General features: G+C 39.9%; 2 protein-coding genes across 2 annotated transcripts; both read left to right on the forward strand.

The window, feature by feature from the left end:
- Positions 1 to 230: 230 nt before the first annotated feature.
- On the forward strand, positions 231 to 5176 carry LOC103542121 (olfactory receptor 4D10). The gene has a single exon (XM_070563999.1). It carries the CDS (start codon positions 708 to 710, stop codon positions 1641 to 1643), a length of 936 nt encoding a protein of 311 aa, XP_070420100.1. The 5' UTR covers positions 231 to 707; the 3' UTR covers positions 1644 to 5176.
- A 4257-nt stretch (positions 5177 to 9433) lies between these two features.
- LOC103544398 (olfactory receptor 4D11) lies at positions 9434 to 10369 on the forward strand. Its single transcript, XM_008511236.2, has one exon. It carries the CDS (start codon positions 9434 to 9436, stop codon positions 10367 to 10369), a length of 936 nt encoding a protein of 311 aa, XP_008509458.2.
- Positions 10370 to 15280: the final 4911 nt, after the last annotated feature.

Consider the following 15280-nt stretch of genomic DNA (forward strand, 5'->3'; position numbering starts at 1 on the left):
TATATATTGTTTCAATGTGTTTCTTAAAAATAAATTTTAAATATTTTAAAATAATTAATAAAAAATCTGATTCGTATAAGGTAATGACAAAGAAAAGCTACATATATGGAATAACAGGTGACAATTTTAAGAAATTCAACATAAAACAGCCAACAGTAAGGAAACTGACTCATGCCACAGCAACATTGCAGTAAGAAACAGAATGATACTCTTTTTTTCTTTTTAGCAAGACAAGACCCTGTGGAAGTCAACAGAAAGTTTGCTAATATGAATATTAAACTTTCATACTATAAGTCTACAGTGGCTGGAACCTCATTGTACTTATCTTTCTGTTTATGATTCAGACATTTTGGACATTCAATATATTTGTGATGGAAGAAAAAATAATAATAAAATTTAAAAACTAAAATAAATTAATTAAATAAAATATTATGTAAACATCACTGCTGAACATAAAGTTTATTCTTTTCAAAAATAGTTTTATAAGAACAGAATTATTGAATGACTTTACATGGGATAATTTGATTTGATCACCAAACTGACTGCAATCTTAAAAATTTAGACAAAACAACAAATCGCAAACAGTGCAACCACGCGAGGAACATTCTGAATTGTATTCTTAGTGCTTGAGAAGAAAACAAAATAAAGAGCCAAGTCTTTTCAAATGAAGAAGCTTGAAACAAGAGAGAGAGAAAGAAGTTGACTCAATGGAGCTAAAAAACTGCACGAGGGTCAAAGAATTTATTTTCCTTGGCCTAACCCAGAATCAAGAACTGAACTGGGTCTTATTCCTTTTCCTGCTTTGGGTGTATGTGACAACTCTGCTGGGAAACCTCCTCATCACGGTCACGGTGACCTGTGAATCTCGCCTTCACACCCCCATGTATTTTTTGCTCCGGAATTTGTCTGTTGCCGACATCTGCTTTTCCTCCATCACAGCTCCCAAGGTTCTGGTGGACCTTCTGTCAGAGAGAAAGACCATCTCCTTCAATGGCTGCTCCACCCAGATGTTTTTCTTCCACCTTGTTGGAGGGGTGGATGTATGTTCTTTGTCGGTGATGGCATTTGATCGCTATGTGGCCATCTCCAAGCCCCTGCACTACGTGACCATCATGAGCAGAGGGCGATGCACTGCCCTCATTGTAGCCTGCTGGCTGGGGGGCTTTGTCCACTCCATCGTGCAGATTTCCCTGTTGCTGCCCCTCCCCTTCTGTGGACCCAATGTTCTTGACACTTTCTACTGTGATGTCCCCCAGGTCCTCAAACTCGCCCATACTGACATTTTTGTGCTTGAGCTACTGATGATTTCCAATAGTGGGCTGCTCACCACACTGTGGTTTATCTTCCTGCTTGTGTCCTACACAGTCATCCTAATGATGCTGAGGTCTCAGGCAGGGGAGGGCAGGAGGAAAGCCATCTCCACCTGCACCTCACACATCACTGTGGTGACCTTGCACTTTGTGCCCTGTATCTATGTCTATGCCCGGCCCTTCAATGCCCTCCCCACAGATAAGGCCATCTCCGTCACCTTCACTGTCATCTCCCCTCTGCTGAACCCCTTGATCTACACTCTGAGGAACCAGGAGATGAAGTCAGCCATCAGGAAACTGAGAAGAAGATGTGTACCTTCTGAGAGGATATAGACTGGTCGCTCACTCCTTCTCACCACCTTTGAAAATGTCCATCAAATAAACCGCATTGACTAAAGGATTTCTAAATAATTTTGATATTTCTACTGAGATGCACATGACTTTCAAAGATTCTGTTTGGCATGCAATAATAATGTAAAAAGATACGTTTCATGTTGCAAAAGGAAGCAGAGAAATCAAACTGTTAGCTGAAGAGTTGCATAATGCTTATGCAATAAAGCCTTGGAAGAAATAAAGAAAAGAGAATATGTATGCACTCAGAAATTTTATCACATTGGAATTGTTGTGGGGGTTTCGTTCAGCTCTATTGCATATAATTGAGAAATACAAATGTTGTTTATTTCAGATGTACAACTTGATGTTTTGATATACATATAGATTGTGAAATGATCATTGGGGGAAAATGGATTAAGGTGGGACCTCTCTTGGTTATTACTTACAACAACATGGAAATCTCCAATTGTATAAATAAAATTAACAATAAGAAAAAGCAAATATATATATACTCAGACATTCCCACTATATTCTTGTTACCAGGAAGGGAGCTGAGAAACATAATGCAGCTTGGGCATTGGATTGCTAAGGTCTTTCATGAAGTAATCACATTTTAATGAAGTAAGCACACTCAAATTAAGTTCCTCCTCTGACTTTCTGATATGAGTAAATTAAATAACTACTACCTGAAGATTTTTCCGTCTGAAGCCCACACTCCAGTGGTTGAGTGCAGGTGCTTTGAAGCCAGCACAGCTTGAGTTAGAATGTGGACCCCAGTAACTATGGGTTCTATGACCTCATGTAGGTCCTTACCCTGACCTTCCTCTGAACCCCACGCCTACTGACCACACTTCCATGACATTGCCTCAGCGACCGGGGCTCAGCTCAAGCACCACACTCAGGACCTTGTTTCCAATTCCCTGTCCTCCTTCTTCCTATTCCCCCAGTAGGGCTATGATTTATTTATTGTATCCCCAGCACCTGGCACAGCAAGTAGAACATAGAAAACTGTCCAAAAAATGGTTGAGTTAAAGAACTCAGTGAATGAATATCACCTCTCACTCCTTTCTGTTTCTCAAATCATTGGAGAATAGGAGTAAGAAAACAATGGATTTGTTATTATTTTCTGTTAACATGACTCCCTAAAAATGACAGAAACCTATGAAGCTGCTTCAGACTACGCATATACATTCAAAAAGGTTGGCATGAACGGAAAAACATTATTCAATACATGAACTTGGTTTTTATTTGTTTTCTTGTTCTGCTATTTACAGCATTTGGGAGTTTTTCTTTTTTGCCCTTCATTTCTGCAGGTAGATCCTAGATCTTAAAATTTTTGAAATTAGACAAATGTTCATGTCACAGTACAAATGTCAGTTCAAAAATCAGACATGCAAAGGTCCTCAGGTGGGGCTGTGCCCAGGCCTTCATAAGAAGATGAGAGGAAGCAAGGAGGAGACAGGTAATGATTGAAGTCAGAGAGATAATGAGGCCATGGGACCAGGTCCTTAGGACCTTTTAGACATTGTGAGGATTATGACTTTCACTCTAAATAACATGAGATGCATCTGAAGGGCTTTGAAGAGCAGAATAGTGATGCATGTTTTAACAGAATTGCAGGGGCTCCTGTTACAAATAGAATGAAGAGAGGTGAGGACAAAAACAGGGAGACCAATTAAGAAGCTACAACAAAAGTCCCAGGAAAGAAATAATGAAGACATAACTTAGGGTAGTAACAGTGGAGGTGGTGAGAATGGTGAAAAACTCTGAAAGTCGAGCAAGTAGGAGTTGCTGATGGATCCAGCGTGGATTTCCTGGTGACATGTGTGTCCTGTGAGAACTCCATCACCCACTTTCTTCATCTGCCCATTGAGAGCTCCTTCACTCTCGTCTACATAATCCTTTCAGGTCCAATGGCTCCTTCCAATACTTGTGTGTCACACTTCAGGAATTACCCTACGTGGGTGAAACTGCTAAGGAAGTTGTGCAGAATCCCTAAGAATAGGCATTTATGTCCCAATAGAAAATCTACTAAGAGGTAAGGTAGAATTCTGGTAAGCTGACCTAACAGGATTCTTGCTGAAGGCAGGCCACGGTGATCAAATATCACTTGGGGGATGGAGAATGGTGAGGAACCTGATAAGATACTGAGGGTGATCAACATGGAGGTTGGGGGATTTTGGCTAAACTGAATTAGCAGAATTCTTGCTAAAATTGGACAATGCAGAGACAAGCATGGAGGTCTCAAAGTGGAGGCCTAGTTGAAAAGTTCAGGGGAGCCTGAGTAGAGTTTGGTCAAGGGGAGAATCTTTGTCACTGCTAAAAACTTTTAGATCCTACACAAAAAGTGTGTTCCTAAGGACATGTGCCTGAGTCACATCTTGATTACTCCCACTGAAACCACCTCTCCATCAGTAGAATTTTTCCACAGCCACATCCAATTATATGCCCTCTGATAATTCTCACACTAGTTCTGGGATTGACAAATTGGTACATATGATGGAACACTGTGAATCAGTGTGGAAGAGCCAAGGAAATATTATTCCCTGAGTCTGCCTTTTTCCACGTAAAGATAGACAGGAAGCCACTGAAATCACTGGCCTTCAGAGGGGTATTTAACAAAATTTCCTGAAGCTGAATGACTCCCAAGGTTCGTGTGAACATTATTCAAGATGTTTGAGAAGGAGGTTGGAAATTTTAGGTAAGACACATAACTCTACATGAGTGTGAATGACTATGGTGTCTGGGTGTCGATGAATAAGTGTGAGAAGAGAAGAGTGAGAAAAACTGAAATCTAGATGGAATTGTAAGATTCATAAATACACTTTGACTAAAAATAATGAAATATATACACAAGATGCTGCATTCCAGGGTGAACTGTCAGTGGCAGACAGCACAGCTAAGAAATATGAACAAAGAAGATATTGTGAAAGGAGAGTCATAGAAATGAGTTTAGTTTGGAAGTAGGCAGAGGAAGCTCTTTTTTTCCAGGATCCTTTGAATTGCACAAACAAGAGATTTTTCTCAGAAAAAAACAATGAGATTTTCTCATCCTATAGATGGATCTCTTGAAACTGAAATCTACAGAGGTTTTTCTTATGCTAAATTCAAAACTAGAAAGAAAATAAAATATTTCAAAAAAGTTGAAAGAATAATACAGTGAACACCTACATACCCTCCCTTAGATTTATCAAAAAATAAAAATTTTGTAACAACGATTTTCTTTTGCTTGTCTTTCCGTGCCTACATATTTGGATCCTTTCTTTCCAGCCAAACTTCCCACTCATCAGCAACTGTTATATATTCAACTGGTCCCCTAAAGCCAGATCTCCCATTCTCTCCACTCCCATGTGCCCCAAACAGAAATGTCACCTCCTCCATGCAGCTTCCTCTGAGCCTCTTGGAGAGAAATCACCCTTTTCTCACACACACCTCATCTGTCTTTAGACGGTCCCCATCAATGTCATATTATTAAATTTCAGTTCTTTCTCCACTGGTTTTGGATTATATTCATTTCTCTCAAATAACCTAGAACTCTGCCAACTTTCTATCAATATTTGTTAAATAGATGGAGTAAAAATAGCAGAAACATGGAGCAGAAGGCAGAGGATGTTGTCTGAATTACCAAAAGTATCTTGTGAACGTAGGACCTATTCCTCTCTGACAAACAGTACTGACTCGGGGTCTGAGGTACTGTACCTTCTACCCTTCTGTGTAGACCATAGTCTACTATTTACAATTCCATAGTCCCTGTGGAAGGATATCATAAGTAGGTAAGACCTCCTCAATATCTTTAGTAACTATATTGAGTTGGTGTTTTCTGGTGATTATTTCCCCACTTTAACTAGTCAGAATTGATAGCTCAGCTACTATTTGGTTCAACACACTCCATTTCCTGATGAGCCTCCCATGTTAAGGTTACCCAACATAGTACTAATCATAAGAGATAACCAGTCATGTATGTTGAGACTCTATGTATGTTAATTCACCTAATCCTGATAACTTCCCTGTGAGGTGGGTATTACTATAATCCCCATTCCACAGATGAAGTGGAGACTCCATGAGGTCTCTCACTTACCCAAGTCACACAGGGACAAAGCCAGGACTTGAGCCCAGATGGCTCTCACTGCAGAGACCAGCACTTGACTTCTCTGGTCTGCTAAGATGTTGTCAGATAAGAAACCAAACCAAGCAAGTGCTCTCCTTACTACCAAACGCTGTCACCACCCTCTGGGCCACTCTCATTGACAGTAAAAGAAAAGTACCTCCTATTTTCCCCAAAAAAAGTATGTTCTGATGAAGCTGTTTTAGAATACAGATTCTGGAAAACATACAACTCTTCTAAAAGATTGTCAGTACATTTAAGAAGCTGTGTGCCTGAGACAGTTACTAACCCAGCGTTTTACTTTAAGGTAACACACGTATGAGCATACTTATTATTGCTTAGGCAATGCTCTAAGTATTGATGTTTTTGCATATATTAATTCATTTAATCCTCACAAAAATCACATGAGGGAGATGCTATTGTTTCCAGATACTGATGCAGAGCCTGAGGCCAAAGGGGTAAACTAACTTCTCCTGTAGCGTAAGCAGTAAGTACCCAGCTGGGATTGCAACAGGCTGTGCTATGCCAGAGGCCCCCAGGTATCTGCCTGCATGCTCTGATAACTCTTGGTAGCTTTTTTAGTTTTCCATATTAAGTAGACTTTCGACAAAATTGTATACAGAAGAAAGACAACTTGAATGGAAAGTGAGCTAGGTGAAAAGAAATATCTTCATTTGAACTGGAAAACACCCCAAAAAAGTGAGAGAAGTGACTTTCACCTTTCTTTTCTTTCTGATCATGGTAAGAAAAAGGAGATAAACTGCAAAGAAAGAAATTAAGTCCATTTCAAGGATTCGCAAAATAAAAAAAGGAAGGAATTCAAGAGCAAAATGATTATATTGTAAGCACATGCCTAACATTTTAAGAAAGTGACAAATTGTTTTCAAAAGTGGTTGCATCATAACATGGATGGACCTTGAGAGAATTATGTTAAGTGAAATAAGCCAGCGAGAGAAAGATAATCTGTGTATGACTCCACTCATATGAGGAATTTAAAACTATGGACCAAGAACAGTTTAGTGGATACCAGGGGAAAGGTGGGGTGGGGGGTGGGCACAAAGGGTGAAGTGGTGCACCTACAACATGACTGACAAACATTAATGTACAATTGAAATTTCACAAGATTGTAACCTATCAATGACTCAATAAAAAATAATAATAATAATAAAAAGTGGTTGCATCATTGCACATTCCCACCAGAGTTACAGTTCCTCTACATTTTTGTCAACTCTGATATGTCAATCTTCTTTTTTTATTGCAGTAACACTGGATCATAACATTATATAGCTTTCAGACGTACATCGTAACATATTTCGAAGACTGTGTAGATTACATCATGTTCACCACCCAAAAACTAATCATAATCCATCACCACACATGTGAGCCTAAATCATCCCTTTTACCCTCCCCTCTCCCCTCTTCCTCTGTGGTAACCACCAATCCAATCTCTGTTGCTATGTGTTTGTTTGTCGTTGTTTTTATCTTCTACTTATGAGTGAGATCATACAGTATCTGACTTTCTCCCTCTGACTTATTCCACTCAGCATAATAACCTCAAGCTTCATCCATGTTGTCACAAATGGCTGGATTGCATCATTTCTTATGGCTGAGTAGTATTCCATTATGAATATATACCACATCTTCTTTATCCATTCTTCCCTTGATGGGCACCTAGGTTGCTTGCAAGTCTTGGCTATTGTGAATAATGCTGCAATGAACACAGGGGTGCATGTATCTTTATGCATTTGTGTTTTCAAGATCTTTGGATAAATACCCAGCAGTGGGATAGCTGGATCATACGGTAGATCTATTCTTAATTTTCTGAGGATGCTCCATGTTGCTTTCCATAGTGGCTGCACCAGTTTGCACTCCCACCAGCAGTGTACGAGGGTTCCCTTCTCTCCACATCCTCTCCAACACTTGTTTCCTGTCTTGTTAATTATAGCCATTCTGATGGGAGAGAGGTGATATCTCATTGTAATTTTAATTTGCATTTCCCTGATAGCTAATGATGTTGAACATCCTTTCACGCACCTGTTGGCCATCTGTATGTCTTCTTTGGAGAAATCTCTGTTCAGATCTTTTGCCCATTTTTAAATTGGGTTGTTGATTTTATGTTGTTGAGATGTATGAGTTCTTTGTATATTTTGGATATTAACCCCTTCTCTCTTATTTTAGCCATTTTAATAAATGTGCACTGTTATCTCACTATAGCTTTCATTTACATTTCCCCACTGATAAATGACATTGAGCATCTTTTCATATGCTTAATTGCTAAACCTATATCTTCTCGTTGAAGTATCTGTTCAAACCATTTGTCCCTTTTTTTTTAATTGGGTGGTTGGTTTTCTTATTGAATTTTAAGAGTTACAGCCATTCCATTCCTAGGTACTTACCTAAGAGAAATGGAAACATATATCTACATGAAGACCTCTACAAGAATATTCATAGCAGCTTTATGTGTAATAGCCAAAAACTAGAAACAACCCAAATGTTCATCAACAAGTGAATTGATAAACAAAATGTGGCACATCCGTACAATAAAAGGGAACAAAATATTGGTACACACAAAACGTGGATGTATTTTGTAAGTGAAACAAGCCAGACAAAAAGAGAACGTACACCTTTTAGGATTCCATTTATAGAAAATTTTAGAGAATGCAAACTAATGGATAGTGACAGAATGCAGATCAGTGCTTGCCTGAAGAAAGGGGGCAGAGGGGACATATTAGAGTCACAAGGACACTTTTGGAGTGATACATATATTAATTAACTTATATCTTATTATATCTTAATATATATTAAGACATATTAATTAACTATCTTAAACATATTGATGATTGCATGGGTATATGCGTACGTCAGAACTTATCAAAGTGTACACGTCAAACACATGAGTCTATCGTATGTCAATGAAAGCGCAATAAAAAAAAATAGCTTTTAGGAAAGAAATTTGACCAGTGAACAGAAGAGAAGCTCTGAGTTACCACTTTTCTTTCATAGCTGAGGAGTTATTCAACATCCAGGGGTTTTGGTACCTAAAGTATATTAAAGAAAGAAACAAATAAATCCCCTTAAGGAAAAATAGAACGATAAAGAAGAATTTTACAGCTTTAAAATTATCTGATTTTTCATAGCATTAAATCTGTGACCTAAAAAAGGGAGGAGTGCTTCTGTGAAATTCAGTCCAAAGACAATCATTTTGCAGATAGGAGTTCTTAAAGCATTTAAATGGAGCACCCAGTCTGGAAAAAACCCCACATTTGTGTAAAACCTCAAAGGACCCCAGTTGTACCAAATAGGCATTGTCTTATTTACACACCAAACTGCATCCATTTTTGTATCCCTTGTGCCAAAATATTCCCTTTCTGATTATTTACTATTCACCTTTTTATCTTGGATACTTACAACTTCTATTCTGAGAACATTACTTTTATGCATTTTCTAAAATACATATAATTTACAGAAGAAAACAATAATTAACTGCATGCTTACGGAATAAGATGGCATGTAGGATGTGTTAACAATAACCTTGGAAAGAGTCTTCATGTGGTGATAATGCCTCACTAGTCTTCCGACCTAATACCCAACTGTAAACCTGAATCTATTAAGGGGGAGTAAACCCTTTCTGAAATAACACTTTTAATTTTTTCCAAGCTACACAAAGAAGAAGAAACATGATTCAATGGAGTTGGGAAATGGCACCAGGGTAAAAGAATTTATATTTCTAGGACTTACTCAGTCCCAAGATCTCAGTTTGGTCTTATTTCTTTTTCTGTGTTTTGTGTACATGACAACTCTGCTGGGAAACCTCCTCATCATGGTCACTGTGACCTGTGAGCCTCGCCTTCACACCCCCATGTACTTCCTGCTCCGCAATCTAGCCATCCTTGACATCTGCTTCTCCTCCATCACCGCTCCAAAGGTCCTGGCAGACCTTCTGTCAAAGATAAAGACCATATCCTATACTAGCTGCATGACACAAACGTTCTTCTTCCATCTCCTCGGTGGAGCAGATATTTTCTCTCTCTCTGTGATGGCATTTGATCGCTACATAGCCATCTCCAAGCCCCTGCATTATGTCACCATCATGAGTAGGGGGCGATGCACTGCCCTCATTTTGGCTTCCTGGGTGGGGGGCTTTGTCCACTCCATCATGCAAATTTCCCTATTGCTGCCCCTCCCTTTCTGTGGACCCAATGTTCTTGACAGCTTCTACTGTGATGTCCCCCATGTCCTCAAACTCGCCTGTACAGACACCTCTGCACTTGAGCTCCTGATGATTTCCAACAATGGCTTAGTGAGTACCCTGTGGTTTATCTTCCTGCTTGTGTCCTACACAGTCATCCTAATGATGCTGAGGTCTCAGGCAGGGGAGGGCAGGAGGAAAGCCATCTCCACCTGCACCTCACACATCACGGTGGTGACTCTGCACTTTGTGCCCTGCATCTATGTCTATGCCCGGCCCTTCACTGCCCTCCCCACAGATAAAGCCATCTCTGTCACCTTCACTGTCATCTCCCCTCTGATGAACCCCTTGATCTACACTCTGAGGAACCAAGAAATGAAGTCAGCCATGAAGAGACTGAAGAGAAGACTCATGCCTTCTGTGGTGGAATAGAATAAGAGTTTCCAACCTCTTCATCACCAAGGACTCCTTTCATCATTTTTCCCACAGAGTCCTATTTATATACTCAAATATATTATCAATAAACCAACTACACGTACTAGGTAACAATTTATTTTTCTAGTAAATTAATAGGTTGCTGGTAACCCTAGCTTCTGGTAAGCATAAAGTAACTAGTGCTACAGGATTGAGCTGATTGATGTATTTCCATTCAAAGAACAAAGTAACAATGTGTCAGGACAACTATATCGCAGGTGAAGAGATTGATTAAATCCAACTCCTTTTCCAGAGGTAAGTACACAGAAGCCTAGAGTTAGAGTGATTTGCTCAAGAACTCATATCCACTTAATCACAGAGATAAGTCTTCAGATACCCAATTGATTGCTCTTAAACCATTTGGATGTAATGTATTACATTACTGGACCTGTCTATGCCAAACTGTAATCCTGTTCTAGAAAGATTTCATGATCACTGCAAATGCAGCACCCGTATATGGGGACAAATGGCCCATCACAGATTAAGACTTTTTTTTGCTTAGTTGAACACCACATGGGCTTGTGACCTCTTGAGAACCTCAAAGGCACACAATTGTTGTCCTCCTGGATTCCTATAAGGAACGAAGAAGCTTTGAAAGACTTCCCATAATGGCCTACAGGGATTTATCTTATGCAGAACTGCACGTGCCAGATTCACATTCTTGTGATAAGTTTAGACAAAGGCAGAACCTCAGAAATCCTACACAACGAGCAAGCCATTCTCATTATTCAAGAACTGATCTTCTAGTCCAGCCTTACCAGGGCCAATCTCAGACTGGGTTCTCCATTGAGAATTTACACTCTTTTCACTTCCCACTTCCTGAGAGAGAGAGAGGAAGGGTTAAAGAAGATAAAACTCTAAACAATCCAGTCTTCAATTTGTTGGTGTTTGTGAAGAAGTAAAAGGTAGTGTTTTTGTCTGGGAAAGCATGGTAAAAGTAAACCATTATAGCTGAATGCTCTAACCTCAGAGTCATACGGCCTTGGGTCCAAATCCTATCTCTGCCATCCCTCAACTGTGTGATCTTGAGCAAATTATTTCATGTCTTCACAGGTCATATGTCACTTATAAAAAGGTACTTATAATATCCATCTCATGGAGTTGTTGTCAGGGTTAAAATGAGATGGTATATGTGAAACATACAATGCCTGGCAGATAGTAAATTCTCAGTGAAAGGCAAATATCATTATTAATACCATCCAAATTGCTCTACATTATGCACATTCTGACCTGAACCCTAACCCCAACCCCCAATGATCTGTTACACTCTCCTACTACAGGGCCACTACTCCTCATTATTGGAAAAAACTGATGGGGTAGCAAAACATAGGAATATACATTGAATTCAAAGCATTTTTCATCCAGCTTTCTTGGGCCAGCGCCATGGCCAAGTGGTTAAGTTCGTGTGCTCTGCTTCAGCAGCCCAGGGATTAACTGGTTCAGATCCTGGATGCAGACGTGGCATCACTCGTCAGGCCACGGTGAGGCGGAGTCCCACATTTCACAACCAGAGGCACTCACAACTAGAACCTACAACTGTGTACTGGGGGGCTTTGGGGAGAAGAACAAAAAAAAAAGATGGCAACAGTTTTAGCTCAGGTGTCAATCTAGGAAAAAAACAAATTTCTAGCTTTCTGTCATTAAAACATGACTATAGCTTTGCTGGTTATTTTTATAGCTTAAAAAGTCATCCTGAAGCTGTTGACATAATGCATTGGATAGTTTCATATTAAAAGAAAGTAATGGATCAAATATAAACCCTTGGCTTTTCTGGCAGGGATAAGGGATCAGAACAAGAAGTCAGATCACCCAGGACAGAGAAGAGCCCAAGTAGAGTTAGCCAAAGGATACTGAGCGTTGAGGACAAACTTTACTTATGTCCCACTTTGGATCTGGAATGGCACCATAAGCATTGATTAACTAACTGGTTCATTGCCATTTCTTGTCACCTGGTCTATAAATTCTAAATGTTTACCATATTGACCTACTTCCCCTAACATGAAAATTCTAAGAATAATTCACATTTGTCAAGTCACCGTTCATAAGGTCCTGCTACCTTTGCTCAGGTAGCACTGGTCACGAGTCTCTAAGCTTTTCTATGTGAAATTGCCTATGAAAAATGCATGCCACAAACCACCTTACAGTCTATTTCATGCCAATTTGTCCTTTTCTGTCCTTCCTATCTCTTGTGAATCACTCAAATCAGAGTTTTATCACTATGTCAGAATTGGATGGCACCAAAGATCTATGGGGACTGAATCACTGATTGTATCTCAGAGGCATAATCCCAGGAGACCAAGGACCAAAGAACTCCTGCCACATCACTGTCCCTGAGACTTTCTCAAGCCATGTTTAAACACACAACACAATCTGATTCAATATTTCAGGAGAAGGAGAAAGAATTACATCTGATTACATAAACATTATCATTACTCTGGATGACATAAAATCTAAAGCTGGGTTGCATTTGTTCCAATTAAATCAGCTTTTATTATTTTTAAGCTCTGTTCCTAATAGCCATGGAAAGGTTGACTGGCTCTGGACACACACACATAGCTTTCAAACTACCCTTTCTTACATTGTTCCCTGAATCGAATATTTCAATGATCAACATCTCTGGGTACCCGTGAACCCAATAACATAAAATTATTCTGAAGTAATTAACCTGATGAATATCAACAGCTGTCACTGTGCTACCTTCCTAGATTCTAAGGGAGCTGTGGATCTTAGAGATGTAGATTAAGATAATTGTATAGCCTCAATGAATATATTGCATTCAACAGAAATTGGACATATAAATCTACACCATTCAGTCTCTAACAGCGGCCCTGACAGTAGCCACAAAGATTTGATTTTTCCCTCACTACCCTTTTATTTAAGCTTTATTTCCCAGCCCCCTAAGCAAAGCAATTTTGGTTAGAAGGAAGACAGCACAGTCCTTGGTGTGGTTTAACACACTTTCTTCTTGACCCAAGAGGGATAATGCGCTGTCTAGGGAAAAATATATGTACTGAATGTGCACTGGTGCCTCTGTATGTACATGTGAGATGCGACATGGAGATGAGGGAGAGAGAGGAGGAGGGCTTGGTGACATTTTAATGACTCCCACAGGAACTCCATTGAATTGGCCACTCAGCTTCCACATTCATACCCAACACTATTCCCTTTGCTAATTCCTTTATTAGGCTTGTGGCTGAGAGTCTACTAGACATGGCCGAGGCACTGTAAGGCAAAGTGGAAGAGTCAAATGATGTGATTCCCTGAGGCTGCCTTTTCCCATCTGAAGGAAGAAGTAACAAAATTATTAGCCTTGAGGTAGGCTTTCCATTAAACAATGAATTTCCCCAGGACCTACGTCTTCGAAGATGCAGTTGGAGCATCATAAGAGGATCCATTTCCCACTTGAAGACTGATGTCAGTTAGTGTTGGGGTGTGTGAACTTCTAAAACTAGAAAGCTGTTAGGGCTAATTTTTCAGAAATGCTGTCATTGTGTGGAATGTGCCAAAACTCTTAATGAAGCAAAGAAAAAGGGTGGTTATTCACTACTAGAAAGATGGTAAGTGTGGCTTGAAAAATATTAGAAGAAGGTCAGTTGACTCCAAGGGTTGGGATGTATTCTACTTGGCAGGATGTTGAGGTTGAAAGTGATTTCAAGGCAATTGAGAAGCCACTCATATCCCCAGCTCTCAGGAGGGTGATTACCTTGGAAAAACAGCACTCTAATAGCTTTCCTGAATTCAGAATATGCTGCCTGGCCAGCTTTGCTTCTTGTCTGGAACTGGAAGTTTGGGGCCTTTAAGTAAGGTGTTTTAATGGCTAGCTTATCTGTGCTCTCATGTGCTACTGAATCTGAATAATGCTGCTAAAACTTTTAGGGATTCAATCAAGAGTAGAGGCTTTCCAATATTATGAAAGAGGAAAAGGAGCAGCATTTTCTCACTGGGAAGCTGGAGTACAGGGACAACACTCAGTTTGCAGGTTCTTACGAGATGCTTGATAAGCTTCTTTCCAAAGGATGGTCCTGTTTGGTGTGATTTTTTTTTTTTTTTTAAAGATTTTTTATTATTTCCTTTTTCTCCCCAAAGCCCCCCGGTACATAGTTGTATATTCTTCGTTGTGGATTCTTCTAGTTGTGGTATGTGGGACGCTGCCTCAGCGTGGTTTGATGAGCAGTGCCATGTCCGCGCCCAGGATTCGAACCAACGAAACACTGGGCCGCCTGCAGCGCAGCGCGCGAACTTAACCACTCGGCCACGGGGCCAGCCCCCTGTTTGGTGTGATTTTTAAGAAATACTGGTGATCCTCATTTTGACCTTGCAACACATAAAATTATATTTCTTTATCCATTTTCCCCCTCCCTCTCTTACATGCATGAGTTTCAATACAATGTGCATAATCCTATACTTTCAAAGTATCCTTCCCACCCTTTGCAAAAAGACAGCATCCATAGGAAGAGACCAGATCCATTATTTTTCAGAGTTTGTGTTTGAGGAGATGCTACTCAGAACTCACTTCTTCCCCTGCCAATGGAGCATGAGGAAGTGGATGGGGGTTGTTGATTGAGGTACCTGTAATGACTACAAAGTTTGCTTTTTCAAACTGCTTTTTTTCTTCTAAGTGACTTCTGAAAACTTATACTAAGGCAGTCTCAGCTACACCTCTCACTTACTGCGTTCAGGCTTCTTACACCCACACGCTAATTTAACTTGATTTGAAAAAGATTTTTCTGAGCCTTTTTCTTTGTACCATTTTCTGGGAAGGGCTGATCAACACTGGGAAGAACTATAGTTGCAGTAGTTAAGAGCATAAGTCTTTGGAATAAGACAAATCTAGGATTGAGACCTGGGTTTACCAGCTGGGAGACCTTG

The sequence above is a fragment of the Equus przewalskii genome, chromosome 11, assembly GCF_037783145.1.
Source record: "Equus przewalskii isolate Varuska chromosome 11, EquPr2, whole genome shotgun sequence".
Taxonomy (NCBI): domain Eukaryota; kingdom Metazoa; phylum Chordata; class Mammalia; order Perissodactyla; family Equidae; genus Equus; species Equus przewalskii.